The 17035-nt window shown below is 45.8% G+C and overlaps 2 protein-coding genes across 4 annotated transcripts; both read right to left on the bottom strand.

The window, feature by feature from the left end:
* Nucleotides 1–119: 119 nt before the first annotated feature.
* ice1 (KIAA0947-like (H. sapiens)) lies at nt 120–9681 on the bottom strand. The gene is made up of 22 exons (XM_083552063.1): nt 9433–9681; nt 8469–8527; nt 8279–8321; nt 7911–7927; nt 6863–6974; nt 6632–6708; nt 6498–6535; nt 5762–5844; nt 5606–5682; nt 5397–5434; nt 5218–5300; nt 5067–5103; nt 4924–4974; nt 4676–4756; nt 4211–4599; nt 2082–4094; nt 1763–1931; nt 1517–1677; nt 1087–1277; nt 817–917; nt 632–730; nt 120–526 (listed from the first exon to the last, which is right to left on the bottom strand). The coding sequence occupies exons 1-22, from the start codon at nt 9520–9522 to the stop codon at nt 336–338; spliced, it is 4200 nt and encodes a 1399-aa protein (XP_083408189.1). The 5' UTR covers nt 9523–9681; the 3' UTR covers nt 120–335.
* Nucleotides 9682–10642: 961 nt separating this feature from the next.
* On the bottom strand, nt 10643–16552 carry prpf3 (PRP3 pre-mRNA processing factor 3 homolog (yeast)). 3 transcript variants are annotated; one of them, XM_083555557.1, is made up of 17 exons: nt 16359–16552; nt 15852–16006; nt 15649–15779; nt 15410–15565; nt 15097–15165; nt 14747–15018; nt 14537–14655; nt 14210–14397; nt 13912–14078; nt 13699–13802; nt 13367–13510; nt 13031–13130; nt 12740–12853; nt 12500–12618; nt 11851–11928; nt 11630–11691; nt 10643–11533 (listed from the first exon to the last, which is right to left on the bottom strand). In XM_083555557.1, exons 2-17 carry the CDS (start codon nt 15994–15996, stop codon nt 11384–11386), a joined length of 2118 nt encoding a protein of 705 aa, XP_083411683.1. In that variant the 5' UTR covers nt 15997–16006; nt 16359–16552; the 3' UTR covers nt 10643–11383. The 3 variants fall into 3 exon arrangements, with proteins under 3 accessions (XP_083411683.1, XP_083411685.1, XP_083411684.1); XM_083555559.1 differs by having other exon boundaries at nt 13720–13802; XM_083555558.1 differs by having other exon boundaries at nt 15852–15997; nt 16353–16446.
* Between the last annotated feature and the right edge of the window lie 483 nt (nt 16553–17035).

The following is a 17035-nucleotide window of genomic DNA, read 5'->3' as shown; positions in this document are numbered from 1 at the left end:
GTGCGTGGGCCAGACGCACCATCAAGACTATTCAGAAGATCATCCAAACAAGTGTGTGTGTGTGTGTGTGTGTGTGCGCTTTTGAGCTTGTGATCAGGAAATAAATAAACTGAAAGCCATTTTCCAAACTGTATTTAATTTAAAGACCATTTCTCTTTTTCATAGTGTAGACAAACCAAGTTTTAATGTTTCGATTTACATACAAAATGTACAAGAATTTACATATGCACAATGAGCACCAGGACTGGAAATGAACAGCGCACGTATTCCCCACATGAACCAACACAAGTGTGAAGACTGTACAAATATAAAAACAGAGGATGCTGTACACGTGTTCACTCTTTGATTCGTTTGATCTGACGGCAGACGGAGCCGATTTGTGTGATGCAGCTCGTGACGGCCGAGGGAACCGTCTCCGTGATTTGTCCTCGCCATGACGCCAAAGCCTCCAGGGCTTCTTTGGGGTTGCTCGGGGCGAGGTCATAAATAGTGTAGACTGCAGAAAGCTGCACCTCCCGTGGCACACCTGCACACACACACACACACACACACACACAAGTCAAGCTCACAGTGCTGGGGAGAGGAAGTGAAAGAAAAAAGTGTGAGTGTGAGGTATAAAAGACGAAATCACCTTCTGAGATTCCATGTTTCCCAAATAGGTTAATGGCTTTTGCGACATTTTGGACCGACGTGCGCAGTTTCTCCTTGAGCCCCAGCTGCCCGAGTCGTCCTGGCACACGGAAAAACCAGAACCACTTTTGAATTTTCCTGAAAACTTTGCGTGACACTGTGGCGGAACAAGACTAAGGCACGTACCGATCAGCCTCAACACCGCTGCTACGCAAACGTCTCGCACTGGTGTTTGCTGAGGTCTCGCTTGTGTCACCCAGGCATTCATGACCGGCCACAGACGTTTTCTGTTCAATAAAACAAAAAAAAGTAGTGGATCAGACTGTAAGATCTACAAGGGGAAACAGACTCACCCTTCCAGATGCTCACATCTGGCATTCATTGAAAAAAAAACTCTAATTTGGATTCATGTGACTGTAGAATGTTAATGTGTTGGGGTTTTTTTTTATGCAGTACCCTATAATATTATCATGGCTCCATTTCCAGCCCAGATGTGCACACAGGAGCTCCACGCTGTAGATGTATTCCCAGGCTGCAGGGCAGAGGTCATCGCCATGACGAGCGTGCTTCTGGAATATCAGAGTGTCGTCCTCCAGAAGAGACGTCAGTAAGGTGCTAATCGTATCGTGGGGGTCACCAGGAGGCCGCTAGAAGGGGGGAAAAAAAAAATGCGTACGCATCATTACTTCAAACCTGCACATCAAAAAGAAAATCCATCGAATCTTGAGCTCGGTCGCAGTTTTTCCGGGTTGCGTTATGCGGTACGAGAGCGGCCTCTAGAGGCGAATCGCTGACATTACGTGTTTATTTCAAGCATTTTTTTTTCCCATTATTATTTATTTTACATGCAATTTATTTGGAGTGTTATATTTTAGACAGTGTTTACCTCGTCCCAGTGCAGATATTTGCTGAGGTAATCTAATACCTCCCCCTCCGCCTTCAGTCTGATCACTACATTAATGGCTCGGCACAAAGGGCTGGCGTGGGATAGAAGCGTTGGCCACGTTGTCACCATGAACAAAACGAGCTTCGGGGCTTCAGGAAAGTCTGTGAAGTAGCATAAGGATGTCACATAATCACCAACAGAACACAATTAAACGCGAGATGAAATAAGAAGGTATTTTGGTGTCACCTTCTTTTAGAAGAGTGTAGACGAGGGCATGTGCTTTCTGCCAGTCTCCTCTCCATCGACACAAGCCGGTATAAACCCTACAGTGAGACTGCAGGATCTCATTTCTGCCGAGGTCTTTCTCCGCCTTGATCTTGGACAAAATGGCCAACAGAAACTCCTCTGCTAAAGACTGCTCGAGATTACAGAGGAGAAGAAATGTGCAGAACGAGTATGAGGGGAAACAACCAGACTGGTCTTCCATCCAAACTTCCATCATTTGTACAGGTTCAAACACTCAACACACTGAGAAACTCGCGGACCGCGTGCACGCCACATTTACCTGGTTTGAGCAAAACTCCGAAATGACGGCTTTTTCTTCATCTCTCAGGACTGGAACTTGGGAAATTCTTCCGAGAAACACGTGACTCCTGATTACAGGCAGCACGTCGAAATATGCGTGTTGAAGTTTCTCGAACGCCCCAGAAATGAGCAACTGCGGATCGTTTGCCTGGTCCGTGGTTCCGTTCGTCTGAGAAGGTTCCGGCGCGGCGACGGCGTCACTCGGCTCGTTGTGGTTGGCCCGCGGCGCCGGAGGAGCAAGTCCCGCGGGATCGGGCGAACACGTATCCAGCCGCAGCCTTTTGGCGCTTTTGGGGAGTAACACGTTCGCTCCGGTTCTTTTAGGCTTTTGCTCGGTTTTGGTGAAAGCTGTGGATGAGGAGTTGATGGTTTTATTCCCGGAGATGGGATTGACAGAAGGTGGGGAGGTCCCGCTCTCGCTCGCGGCCCTTCCCAGAGTGACGTTTCCGCGCAGGATGTTCAGAGTCCTTGCTTGGGCGGAAAGATCGGGGTACATGGTATCCAGCATCTGCATGGAGTTCTCCTGTGATGCAGAGGGCGACGAGGAGTTCAACGCAGACGAAGGAAGTCTTCCCGGGACGGGAAGCGCATGCTTAGGAGTCGCCGATCCAAATTGTAAAGGGGAAGACGGAACTCCGTTTGATGGAGAAGGAGTGGTCAGCGTTGCCTTTGCTTCACCTTGAAGGCCTGGATCTGGAGAAAGTACTTTTGACTGCTGTTTAAGAGAAAATGGACCTTCTGTTGAGGACCAGGAGGGTAGCTGAATGCTGGGCCGATTTGACGTCAGGTGCTTCCTACATTTTGGAGGCGTTGCAGTTAGCGGTAAAACCACAGGACGTAGCGGGGGACCCATTTCTGTAAGAACCTTTCCAAGTAAAACTGGAGATTGAATTGAGGCGAGTGCGTTTTTGGTGGCCACATCCAGGTTTACTGAAGTTGCAGGACAATTATCTTGAGATTTATCACTTGGTTCTTCTGGCTTGGCATCATCCTGTTTCAGGCCACCAGCCATGTTTTCAATGTTGGGGCTAGAAGATGGTACACATTCATCCTGTTGATTATCTGCATAAAAAATGGAACAGGTGCCAAAGTTCTCTGATTCATCTTCACCCTCCTTTGCTGGTCCTGTATCGTGCTCACCATCTCCCTCTGCACCATCTTCAAGATTTTCAGGTTCGCTCACACTCACTGTAATGCTGCCAAGCTTTAGATGCCCATCATCCTCGTTCTTATTCTCTGGGTGAAAGTTCTCCGCTTCGGTTTCACAGTTCGTTCCTTGAGCCTGATGATCCGTGGATTCTTGCTTTTCATGCGATTGCACTTGGAACATGTTTGAAGCCGGTCTCGAGCAAATCCCTCGGACTTTTCGTTTCAGACCTGAGAACTCCTCATCATCCGAGGAATCTCCAGAAGTCATCCCGTTAACCTTGGCACGAGAAGTTTCATCGTCGTGTCCACCAAACCCGTTTTGATCTTCGGCTTGGATTTCCTTTATCGTTCGTTCTGGTTCTGTGCTAGAACATGTGTGTGGACTTGGAGGAGTCTGTATCTGGACAGATTTATCTTCTTGTTCTGCACCCTTCTGAGGGATTAGAACCTGCTGCCCCGGCTCTGAACCATGTCTGATCTCATCATCACAATTTGCCTTAGGTACTTCCTTGTCTGCATTACACAGAGGTGTACTTTCTTCGATGGGGCTCGGCTGCGAGTCTTGGATTCTGCTTAAACGCTCCACATCCGGTTCCTTCTGTGAACTTGCTGTTGCAGTTGTAGAAGAATCTTCTGAGGTTCCGTTGATCTTTTCTTGGCTCTCTGAGAAAACATTCTGAAGGCTTTTGTTGTCAGTATCAGGAGCGACTGATGATGCCTTCAAGTCAACAAAGGAAACCTGATCCTCTAAAGGTTTGAGCTTCGAGAACTGGGATTTTTCATCATCATCATCAGCTTTTGAAACCGAACTCACTTTCAGACTCGATTCAACCTCCATCTCAGCCTACAAGAACAAAGACACAATCCAGGATATGAAATGAAAGTCTGAGGGTTAAGAAGTGTAAATTAATATAATCACAACTCCTTCGTTGTAATAAATATTGATTAATAAATGATTACCAGCTCATCAGGAGGCAGTGGAGATAAAAGTGCAGGTAAAGGGCTGGAGAGGCCGAGAAGGTCCCATATGTCAGAAGTTTTAACTCCCTTTAAAATACGTTCCACAGGAGCATCTACATTTAATGACAAATCGCTGACTTCATCAGATTTGGCATGGCTTTGATCTACATCCTCCGATTCTGAGCTTCTTTTCTTCTTCCTGCCTATTTTCCTTTTCTTCTGGTCTTCACTCGGACTCTTTACTCCTACTACTGATGATTCAGAGTTACTCTTCCTCGGAGACGCTTTGTTTCTCTTCGGAGTTGATTTGGACATGGACTTTCCGAATGGACTGACTGGCAGAGGACGAGGAGGAGATCCAGAAGGTCTGGACGTTGAGGCCGGATCGTCTGTGGGTTGTTGGAGAAACTTTAGTTTGGAACCATGGTAATATTTCCCAGTGTGATTCTGATATAAAGCACTTACGGTTGTAGTGTAGATTTGCTGGTGTTTTGGATGAAGGGCTCACACAATTCCAGACTTCCTGTAGGAGGCTCCAGACTTTAGCTGAAAATCCAAAAAAGTTTAGAAATTGAAATTTTTCTCGATAAATTCGCGATTTCACAACGCTGTTGTTCCGAAATCCACCAGTAGGCGGCAGTGTTTCTCGTGTTTCCTGAACCACTCTCATCAAAATGAATACAATCGAGCAAAAAACTTTTTTTTGGACATACCTTTATCAACGTTGGGCTCATTCTCAGTCTGTGTAGACGAACATCTCGTCTCTGAATCACAAAAAGAGTTGCTGAGCTTCGAGGTTTCATTCGTCACAAACGTAATTGTACATGAATAAATTTAAACTGAACTATAAAGTTACCTTTGTTCAATTCGTTCTCCAGCGTTGTGAGTTTTTCCTGTAAATCACATCAATGGCAAAAAAAAAAAAAAAAGGATTCTTTATAACTGCTAGAATAAACAAATAAAACCTTTTAATGTCTTTTTTATATTTATTTTGAACAAAACTGCACCTCTGTTACTCTGATGTTTGTCTCGAGGCTGTGGTTTTTGCTCCTCAGGTCTTGGATGGTAAGATTTTGCTTGAGGTTTGTGTCTGTAATAAGAGCAGCATTTAAGAAGAAGAAGCAGAAGAACAGCAACAACATACAGTAAAAAAAAAAAAAAAGGAAATATGGAAATGAACGCAGACCTTCAAGTGCCAGGAGTTGATTTTCAAGATTGCTTTTTCTGTGGAAAGATTTGAAAAGAAAAACATAAAATAGCAGGTTCCTCATATGCAATTGAAGATTTTTGGAGAGCTAACACTAGACAGCGAGGTAACGAGTGCTGCGCTGAGACATCTACAACATTCTCCACAGGTTCCCGTGTCCCAGCGTGACGTTTCAGTAAAATACTCACAGAATGAGCGTCTTAGCGTTCTGCAGCCTGACGTCCTCCAGCTCTTCCACTGCCTTTCGACTCGACCTCAGAGACTCCTTCAACAAACAGTTCCTCGGATCAACATCTCAGTCTTCCAAATCGCTTTACAGAAATATTAATCAATAAAATCCTGACCTGAGTTTTCTGCAGCTCGCTCTCGAGCGTGCTCTTCTCCCATCTCAGCTTTGTGCTCTCCAGGTTCTGAGCGTTGGCTGCTTCTGAATGAAAAGAACAAACGAGAATTCCGGGTTACACGGAGAACTTCAGATCCGTTTCTAATTAATCAACTAATTCGAATTATCTTATAAATATGCTAATTATAATTAATCACTTAAATATACTAATTATAAATATACCCATTATAATGAATCCCTATGGATATGCTAATTATAATTAATTACTATTAATTAGTATATCCAAAGTAAGCAATTAATTATAATTAGCATTCCCATAGGGATTCATTATAATGAATCCCTATGGATATGCTAATTATAATGAATCCCTATGGATGTGCTAATTATAATGAATCCCTATGGATATGCTAATTATAATGAATCCCTATGGATGTGCTAATTATAAAGTTTCTTTTCGGCTTCTCCCGTTAGGGGTCGCCACAGCGGATCCTCCGCACGTTTGATTTGGCACATGTTTTACGCTGGATGCCCTTCCTAACGCAACCCTCCCCAATTTATCCGGGCTTGGGACCGGCACTAAGAGTGGCTGGGGATGGTTCCCTGACCGGGAATCGAACCCGGGTCGCAGCGGTGGGAGCGCTGCATCTTAACCACTAGACCACCAGGGGACCTTGGATGTGCTAATTATAATATATGCTAATTATAAGATATGAGAATTCTTATCAATATTTTCTTACCTTCTGCCTTCTTGAGAGCTTCTTCGAGCTTCTCTTTCCTGAGAGCGCAGGGCAACACGTTAACACCACGTGCACACTGATTTTACACCAACAACATAAAGACACACGTGTGACGTGACACATAAATATCTTACAGAGCGAGTGCCTTCACGTTTTCTTCCCTCAGACCGTCTGCTTCCTCACACTTCACCTGGTACACTTTCAGTGCAGCCTTAAGGCAAGAAACACGCTGATGAGACGCAGGAAATCTTTCACCGATTATACATTTTATAAAAACGCCAGCACTACTGCGGATTAGAAAGTGGTTTCAGGACGGCATTAGAGAACGTATCAGTGGAAAGACAATGGAATGATGGTGAAGTCACCGTGGTTTCCTGCAGCTCCGCCCTCGCGGCCTCGTACTCCGCCGTCTGCTTTTCTAACGGGCCGAGTTTCAGCAGCACCTCGTCCAGCTCTTGGTGCAGCTTAGCGCTCTCTCTGAACGAGAAAAAGATCAACCACACGCACTTCAACAGCGTTCACGTGACCACCAGACCAGGATTTTTTAAAGATTTTGATTGAAGAAGACACGTAGTTTTAGCTCTTAGTCCATTCAGAGGGGGGTGTGGTCTGTTGGCCATTACCCGTATTGAAGGGGGCGTGGTCTGTCAGTAATCCTGTTTAAGGGGGCGTGGTCTGTTGGTCATTAAGCCTATTGAAGGGGGCGTGGTCTGCTGGCCATTAATCCTATCGAAGGGGGCGTGGTCTGTTATTAATCCTATTGAAGGGGTGTGGTCTGTTGGTCATTAATCCTACTGAAGGGGGCGTGGTCTATCGGTCGTAAGTTCTATTAAAAAAAGGCGTGGTCTCTGGCCTGCCAGTAACATTAAAAGGGGTCTCTTGGATAGCAGTCAGTGTAAAAGTCAAGTCAAGAGGCTTTTTTTTATATAAAAGTGGCGTGGTCTAGGCGGTAAGTTCTATCAGGAGGGGGCGTGGTCCCTTGGCTGGTGGCCCCATTCGAAGGGGGTGTGGTCTCAGCCATAAATATCATTGAAGGGGTGTGGTCTCAAACATTAATCCAATTGAAAGGGGATGTGGCCTATTGGCTGTAATTTCTTTAAGAAGGGGGCGTGGTCTCTTGGACATCGAGCCCATGGAAGTGGGCGTGGTCTCTGTCACGTGTCCCATTGGTCTCGGCCATCAGTCTAATTTGGAGGGGGCGTGGTCTTTATGCCTGCCTCTCACATTAAAGGGGCGTGGTCTCTATGCCTGTCAACCGCATTGACGAGGGCATAATATCAGGACCTGTCAATCCCATGAGAGAGAGGGCGTTCCATTGAAGGAGAATTGCCCAGAGACCGCACCCCCTCCAATCACATTAAAGGAGATGTGGCCATATAACGCTTTATTAAAAAAAAAAGAGAACTTTCTTACCGTTGAGATTTCTGTAGCTGTAATCAGTCGTCAAGGAAACTGACAGCAATTAATCACAATATAAACATTCATACAACCGTAATATCTGAATCCGGGCATGTTTGGCTCCCCCTTGTGGGCAGATGAGGACACAGCAGCTGTGCTGTAAATACCACACATTTAAACACACAATATTCCAATTAGAGACCTGAGACCTGGAATTCAGGAACACTCGGAGAAGGTGCTCTGGATGCACCGTTACGCACACCATATCACTTTAATAGTTATATCATGTCAATATAACGGAAGAGGCACGCTGCGAGGGAGTTACAGGAAATATTACAGCAGGGTCTTGACTTGGTATCATAAACTGGTGAAATGGTGCGTTAAAGGATATCATCACACTTCTCCTTATACTCGCTTAACAGAAGGCTGGAACGATAAAACACAACAAATGAGTATCGCTGTAGGAAAAACAAGACTAATGGGTAAATAATCCAGTGTGTGTGTGTGTGTGTGTGTATATTAGTAATCTTTGAAGAAACGAACACAGAAGCCTGTAGGATGCTTTGGACTCACTCTGTGTCTATGATCTTCTGTTTCAGCGTGAGCAAAGCAGCCACGTACTCATCCAGACTCTGAAACACATCCACAGATTCAGAGCGTCACGTCACTAAACCAGCGCTTCTCACACTTAGACGTAAATAATACACTTCTGTTCACATCTCTATCACTCACATGGGGTCTAACAAATCAACTATTCAATTTCATTTCCCAGGATTTTTATTTTATTTAATCAACTGCATTCGTGCGAATTTAATTTAAACAATCAATAAATAGGATCAATAACGAAAGATTTTATTGTGCTGATTTATTCATTTTTTTAATAAATGTGTTCTAAAAGCGTGATCAAATGTTGATTTAAAAAAAAAAAAAAGGGTTCATTAACATTTTATTGATTTATTTTAATGTCTATAATTCGGTTCAATTCATTTCTACATAAACACACGGTGGAACGTTTGGGGGGGGGCGTGGCTTCTCGAATATGGGCGGGGTCATTAAAACGTCAAACCCGTTTGATCGTATTAAAATTCGAAAAAACACTATTTATAATATTTAAATATGCAAACAATCCTAGATTTTTAACGAAATATGCGGATTTTTCACTGTCTCTGATATTAACCGGAATATCGTTTCACACTCTAAAGTTCAATAAAGTGTTAATTTAATTTTAAAATAATAATAAAAATGAATATTAATGAGATCACTTTCCCCGCCTTTAGAGAGAGCGCGCGCGCGCGTGTGTGTGTGTGTGTGTGTGTTGCTCCTGACAGGTCACGTGACCTGCAGTGTCAAAGCTCCTGAGCTCGTGCGGTCAACACGTCGTGTAGAGAGGATCATTTTTATTCAATAGATTAAAGATCAAAGCTGAGTGTGTGTGTGTGTGTGTGTGTGTGTGTGTGTGTGTGTGTGAGTAAATGAGAGAGAGAGAGAGAGAAAGAGAGTGAGAGAGAGAGAGAGAGAGCGCGCGCGCGGTACACACCTGGTTTAACACGGTGCAGTTCTGGCACGTGCCTGAAGAAGCCTCCACAGCGACTCCTCCGGGCCCGGACTGACTCTCCCCCGGCATCATGGTACTGAAAGAATCCTAAAGCATTAATAATTATAATAAATCAACTTCAACACTCCGATTTGCGTCCCAAAACAAACCACAGACCACAATAACGCTGTGCATCATGGAAACGCAGGAGTGCACGCGGAACTGTAGGACCCCCGACACCGACAAAGACCCGGGCTGCCCTGTGGAAACGCCTGATCATAATGATCTCTCTTCTTCCATTTCTCTCTCTCTTCTCTCTCTCTACTTCAATTTACATCCACATACTATTTTATAATAGTTTTTAATGATCACTGAATAATATATCCCGCAAATTGAATAAATAAATACTACTAAAAAAAAGGGGCGGGTTTTACACGCACCAAAAAAAAAAAAAAAAAGGCGTTCACCCTAAACCTCTTATTGGTCGACTGGTTTTGGAGTGGGTGTGGCTTCAATGCGGCCGCTCTCTCTGAAAGGGCGGGGGGGAAGCAGGAGCAGGGACTATGACATAGTTACGCCTGTAGAGGACGCCAATGTGCACATTTAAATTATTCCAAATAAATAAATTATAGAATTAAACTATTTTATTATTACTATTTTTTTTATATATATTTTTAGAATGTGTAACATAATTCTAAGCCATATTTAGATAGATATTTAGATAGATATTTAGATAGATAGATAGATAGATAGATAGATAGATAGATAGATAGATGCAGAAATGAATGAATACATATATTTGCCATTTGTTTTGATTTCTACATTTCAGTGTATCAGCTTTAATGGGGTTTTATTTCTGCATGTTAAAAAGAGAGGCAGTTCTGTACTCACCTGGGGCAGGTGTTTTGGCTCTGCCCTGCCCCACAGTGGTTGCTCTCTGCATTACACCGTGACACTGATTTACACTGTGCTTTATGGAGGAGAGGAAAGACCCATGGAAGCCCTGTGAAGGACTGGAAGGGAACATGATTCTCTGGTCTGATGAAACCTCTATTGTAAATATGTTGATATAAATATGGCGTGTGCCCTTTTGGTTTAGTGAGTTCCTGCGATTCAGCCTGAGGTTCTTCTCACAGGTTCTTTGTTGTGCACGTTAAAGTCTCAGTGACGTTTCATGCTGTTTTGAGGAAAGAATCCACGTTTGTTGGCTCGATCATTCAAGCAAAGTTTTATTTAAAGAAAAGGAATAATAGAAGAATGTAATTGTTACACATTTACAGGCCGTATGGTGCGGAGTTTCTGTTCAGGAGCGTGCGGGTGGATTCTGGACCTCCATTCACGTTCCTTTACAAATAAACACATCAATAACGGTCGATCCGGTGATCAGTGACGTTTCGTGGTTCATGCCGCGGTACAGCAGCGCGACCCGGAGGCTGCCGCACCCTGGAGGCTTCGGTCGTCTGGATGAAATTAAACTGATTCAGCACTATTTTGGATAAAAAAAAAAAGATTGGATGAATCGAGGCAGCACACGGATTTTCCCTCGTTATCTTTAATGGGCAACGTGCGGGTGGTAATTCCACGTCTAACGAGACCAACATCAAGAGTCTATCGTCCATTTAATAAAAATAAAAAAAAACAACAAAAAAAAAACCGACACTTTGGCCAGAAACGTCCGTGATGCATTATGAAGCAGTCGTGTTTAGCGTGGTGCACGTGTCGCACGTGTCCCGGATTCTCTTTACAAACGTCCTGCCATGATCACGAGAATCCGATAAGGGTAGCAGCAGTGCAGGTTATGTGAGCGCGCACACACACACACACACACACACACACACACACACACACACACACACACAACTGCCAGGTCGAAGCACTTCAGATCTAATCCAGTCTATTGGTGGCTGTGGGCGTGACTCACTCCGCCCCGCCTCGGTCGTCGCTCCGCCCCGTCTCAGTCGTCGGCCGTCTCCAGCACGCTCTCGCTCAGGGCCAGGTCCCAGTAGTGCTCTGTGCCGTGCTTCTTGAAGTGTTCCCGCGCCATGTTCTCCGTGGGGCACTGCTTGAACTTCATGTCTCCGAAGCTGCGCTCCATGGCCGTGCCCTGCGACATGGAGGAACCATGTTTATACTAAATATGTGTACAAATACAAATCCTTCATCCTATAAAGCTATTAAACATGGACACGGTGGTGCTCACCTCCCAAACCAGTGTGCACTTATTGTGCTTCCTGGAGCCCTCATCATCCGAGCCATCAGGGTCTGAAAAAAAGAACACAATGGATCAGATGTGAGAACCTGCAGCAGCAACAAGGAGAACCCTGAAGCTCTGAATCACGTCCACTAGATGTAAAGCCAAGGACGAATCCAGATGATGCTGATAAACACACAGTATGTGGGAAACAAATCCTCTTCTCTTACCTTCTCTCTTTGAGCTGGGCTCGTCCCACTTCACCCTATTCAGCATCAGCTTCTTAAACTTCTTCTGTGCTTTGGGTCCTGGAAGGTGAGGAACACTGTTTTAATACGGAACCTATGAAGTTCTGATAAGCAGAATAAGAACCAGACCTTTAACAGGTTCTAACGGTCCGTCGTTCTTTATGAGTTCCGTTTTTCCTGCAGCGCAAGGCGTAATTTCAAGGCGTAATTTCAAGGCGTAATTTCTTTTTTTTTTTTTTTTTTTTTATTAAAAATACAAATAAATAAATAAATACAGATTAAATCCTTCACCGCAACACGTTTATTCACGACGTCTGGTCTTTACTCGGATTTAAACAAGAGAAAACGCCCCCGAGAAATCTTTCAATCAATAAATATTTCATAAACTCCTTTACACTAGCTCTGATCCGGCATTATAAACCGTCCGTGTGGAAACATAACAAAAGTTGCGTTTGGTGTCCCAGTGATTAACGTCATTTGAAACACCAATAATTACTATAAACGTTTACAAGCAGATTTTGTCTTCATGCTATTATTTGCTCAACAGCTTCAAGTCAGCATTTAGACTGTGGAACATACACCAGAGTCTGATTGGTGTAGGAACCGTGATGAAGGAACGTCAGAGACTAACCTCCTTCCACCACCACGATGTTGACGTCTTTGTGCAGAACCACGGTTCCGGTCAGGTACAGCTGATTTGCGTTGGCTTCCACTTTGAACTTCTTGGCTGGGTTGTGCAGGTTTCGGATCCTGAGAAGAAACAACATGGGACACTGTTTCTAGCTCTTACAACCACAAACATCTAAAGACTTCATCACACACACACACACACACACACACAGCTGCATCATCTAATAACTCAATAGGTTACCTGTAGACGGCGATGTAAACACCGTGACTCAGATCTTCCTTGAGCTTCTTCACTTTCTTCTCTTTCCTTTGCTCTGCTGTCAGTTTGCGTGCTGCGTTTGCCTCTTCGTGGGCTCTACACACACACACACACACACACACACACACACACACACACACATTAGGAATGGCCATATTTTCCCATCATAAGACTCTACTCCATATTCCCTGTTGTAGATAAAACCAGCTGTGTGTGTGTGTGTGTGTGTGTGTGTGTGTGTGTGTGTGTGTGTGTGTGTGTGTGCACCCTCACTTTTGTCTCTTGGCCATCTGCGCTCGGACGTGGGCCTCCACTTTTGTGGGATCCTGCACCGCTTCCGTCCCCAGCACACGCATCAGGTTAGAGATCCGCACTGGAGAAACACACAATGGAGAAAAGCATCTCAAATCCATGTTAAACCTTCACCATCCCTCAACAGATCCTTCAGTCTCTCTACATGTTTATGGAGATCGTAGCACAACAACATGGCTTCCACTGACGTTATTCCTAACCAGCTCGATTGGCTCGTTAGTGCCACTTCAATCAACAATCATCAGAATTAATCACGTGAAAAATTCTCTCTGTTGTTCGGCGTCGTCGCCGCGTTACCTTTGGGTTCAGGTGGAGGCATGAGGCCGAGTCGGACCTTCTCCTGCATCTCCTTCTGTCCCTCGCGCCGTGTCTGTCTCCTCAGCTTCTTCTGCTCCCTCTTGGTCAAATACACACCCAAAGTCACGGGCTTGTCCATGTCCACTGAGAAAGAACAAAAAAAAAAAAAGAGGAATCTCAGTAGGACGTTTGAGACCCGGTGAGACGTGAGATTCGACAGACACAAGGATCAAACGCACGGCTTTGAAACGACGACATCAAACACCGGTTTAAATTAAATCGTTAACAATTGAAGCTTTAATTAGATGGGAAACGTGCACCAACTTGCTGACCTTTAATCACACTTAAAATACCTGGAGGAGCCATCTGAGCCGGGTGTTCCACCAGAGTGGTGATTCCATGGAAGTCCAAGTTATCAAATACAGTCTGAGAAGACCTAAGAGAGAGAGAACATGGAGATCTCAGCAGATCCAAATAAGACTATGATCAGTATTCACAGTGGGACAGTAAAATCTGAGGCACTGTCATTAAAACTCTAATCTTACATGTCTACGTTGTGGGGCAGGATGAAGGAGTCCCACCACTCGAGGGACGGCACGTCACCTTCACCGAGCTCCTTCTTCGGAGCGATCAGAGCCAGCTTGGTGGACGCTTGGATGCCTGTCTTTTTAGCTGCCTGTGCAATCTCCATCTGCAACCTCTCCAGCTGAGCCTGAGAGAGAGAACGAGAGAGAGAGAGAGAGAGAGAGAGAGAGAGAGAGAGAGAGAGAGAGAGAGAGAGTCCATCAACATTATAACACACTCTAAATCAGCCGTGAGGTTTAATCAGGTAGAGGTAAATACCTTGGTGCGTATCCTCTGTCCTATTTTCTCAAAACGTCCCCTTTCGTAGAACCTAAAGCCCTTTTTCTGTCTCTGAGGCTGAGAAATGGACATCCTGGGGTCGAAGTAAGACGTGGATTCGAGGTCATCGCTGGGTTTTTCCTTCAGCTGCAGCTTGAACTGCTCTCGCTTCACGGCTCTGATGTTCGCTGGGAGAAAAGAGAGGTGCAGCGGGAGGTAAAAGCGTTTCCACACGTTTCCACACGTTCGTTTAGGATGCCCCGTGCTAAAGGATATGATCAGAAACGTTTCTCGTCACGTGCAGTTTCGGGGGGGGGGGGAGATTACCTTTCAGCGTGGGCATGCGGTGCGTGAGCTCCACCTCTTTGCCGCTGGCGTCGACGGTCCTCCCGAGCTCGTCCAGGATGAGCGGCGTCGGCTTGGTGATCTCGCGAGCCTCCACTTTGCTGTGAAACGACACGTGTGTACGCTGCGTCAACAAGCGAGAGAGAATTTCGGGACGCTAGCGGTCGCGTGTGGGTCGTGCGCTAAACTCACGGTGGCGCGATGCCCATGGCGTGCAGGTTAGCGAGAGCCACGAAGTTGTGTGGTCCGGTGTTGTTCATGGCTCCCAGGATGCCGGGCTTCATGGCGAGCGTGGACTGGATCTTGGCCTGGAGCTCGGCGGCTTTGCGCGCCTTCTCGATGGCGTCGTTCATGAAGCTGGCGGCCTGCGACGGGGCGATGGACTGAGCCGGGCCCGGTGCGGAGGGCAGGAGGGAGCGAAGGCCCGGCGCTGTGGGTTGGGGGGTGGGGAGGGGGAGTCTGGGCTAGAGAACAATACTAGAGTTAAACTTCTGTTCAGTTTCCACTCAAACGCTTCATGAAGTAAATCCTTCAGGTGTTACCTGAGAGATACTCAGCTGCTTCTTTCTCTCTTCGATCTGCCGAGTGGCCGTTTCCATCATCTGCTTAATCTGTGCAGTATATATAAATAGAGAGAGAGAGAGAGAGAGAGAGAGAGAGAGAGAGAGAGAGAGATCACTATACAACAGCATTGCAGTTCTTCTGCATGATTCCTCACACACAAGAAGATCAATCACTCATTAGATATCTAATAAGGGTTCAGCTGCACGGTTTGGAGTGTTTTGTGTGTGAGCACACCGACGCTGTGGAGAGATGATGGTGAAGAACGCCGTGGTTAAAGCTTTGCACACACACCTGCATCTTGGTGAGCATGCCAGGGCTTTCCGTCGGAGGTCCAGGAAGAACTTCTGGCTCTTCAACCTCTTCGAATCGAGGTACTCGTTTCCTCTTCGCCGCGGTTTCGCTGCCCTCTAGCTCCTTATGCGCCTCCACCTCATCTCCGAACACGTCCTGTAGAGAGAGAGAGAGAGAGACGACGTGTGAGCGAGCTCGGGGTCACCACACCACGTCTACACCTCAAGGGTTCCACTGACCTTCAGTTCTCGTTTGCGGTTTTTCTCCGCGGTGCCTTTGTTCCCCCGAGAGTTCCTGCTCTCCTCCAGCGCTTCGAAAAGCCTCTCGACGAAGCCGCTCGCCGAGTCGTCCAGGAACGGTCTCAGCTGGTCTGCAAAAAAAAAAAAAAATCGTTTAGAGACGCCGAGGTCTCAAAGAGGAAATCCGAGTCGCGTGCGCGTACCTGTGGTTTTCCTCTTGTCCAGGCCTTTCCCCACGCAGTGCAGAGCCGCGGTCACCACGGTGGGCTCGGAGAAACCCAGCACCTTCTTCACGGTGCGCTCCACCCACGGCCGCAGCTCCTCCACCTCGCGCTTGGGCAGGGACATGCTGGGAGATCTGACACGGGTGGGATCGGATTAGATCAGACACCAAATATTCCTGATGGTTGACAATACGAGGTGTTTATTGCCACGTTTATATACACTGTCCTGGACCTTCAACTCCTTCCTAATATATAAGCAGTCTGATGGACACACTGTTTTACGTGTGACCGAATAGATGCATTCCAGAGTGCACACGTCACAAACAAACCAGAGCATTAATTCTTCTGTGACTGTATTATTATTCACTATAATACCCTGTAAATACCCTGTTACCCCGTGTAAACACCCCCCACAGTTCCCCTCAGAGCTCTGCTGATTAGCATGCTAGCTGTTACTTTCTGTATAAACCGTGTGCAGACTCTCACCAGCTGATCACTCGAACCGTCTAGACGCCAAACCCCAGTCCTTTTTTCTTCTCCTCTACAGTCTCTACCGAAAAATAAAACCTTACAGGAATTATTCACTGAAATAAAACCGACAGGGTAAAAAAAAACTAAACCTCTGATTCGCGCGGCGTCCACAAAACGTCCAGGCGGTGCATCCGGAAACAGGAAGTACTGAGCGCGTACACGCTTCCGCGCGCGAAATGACGCCGGTGCTGCCACCTGCTGTCCGGATGAGAACATCACACTCACTCATTCACACTAATCAAAGTGAACTCGTTTTTGTAACACGCCAACAGAGGGCAGCACAAGGCTGCACGCACAGTCACAGGGAGCGCCGACCTTCATGAGTCAAAATGTAAATCGAATGCTGTTTTTAAAGTTCTTTTGTTTTTGTTTTTTTTGTTCTTTGTCAATCCAATGCTCTTTTTAATGTAAATAAATGACGTCCATTTCTTTTAAATTTCAAGTCCGTGTGCCAAAAGACGTACAGCGACGTGACCGGTGCTATTCCGAACACGTGCGTTACCGCGTCCACCACGTTATCGCCGAGGCCTCCTCACACGTATATACATTTTTAAAAAAGGAAGAAAATCATTGCAGTACCCAAAAAAGAGACCTGACATAGTTCTGTTGAAAAGTTTATACTCACACAGGGT

The sequence above is a fragment of the Silurus aristotelis genome, assembly GCF_946808225.1.
Source record: "Silurus aristotelis genome assembly, chromosome: 1".
In the NCBI taxonomy this organism is placed as follows: domain Eukaryota; kingdom Metazoa; phylum Chordata; class Actinopteri; order Siluriformes; family Siluridae; genus Silurus; species Silurus aristotelis.
The sequence above is the reverse complement of the archived record's forward strand: the minus strand, read 5'-3'. Positions and strand labels throughout refer to the sequence as shown.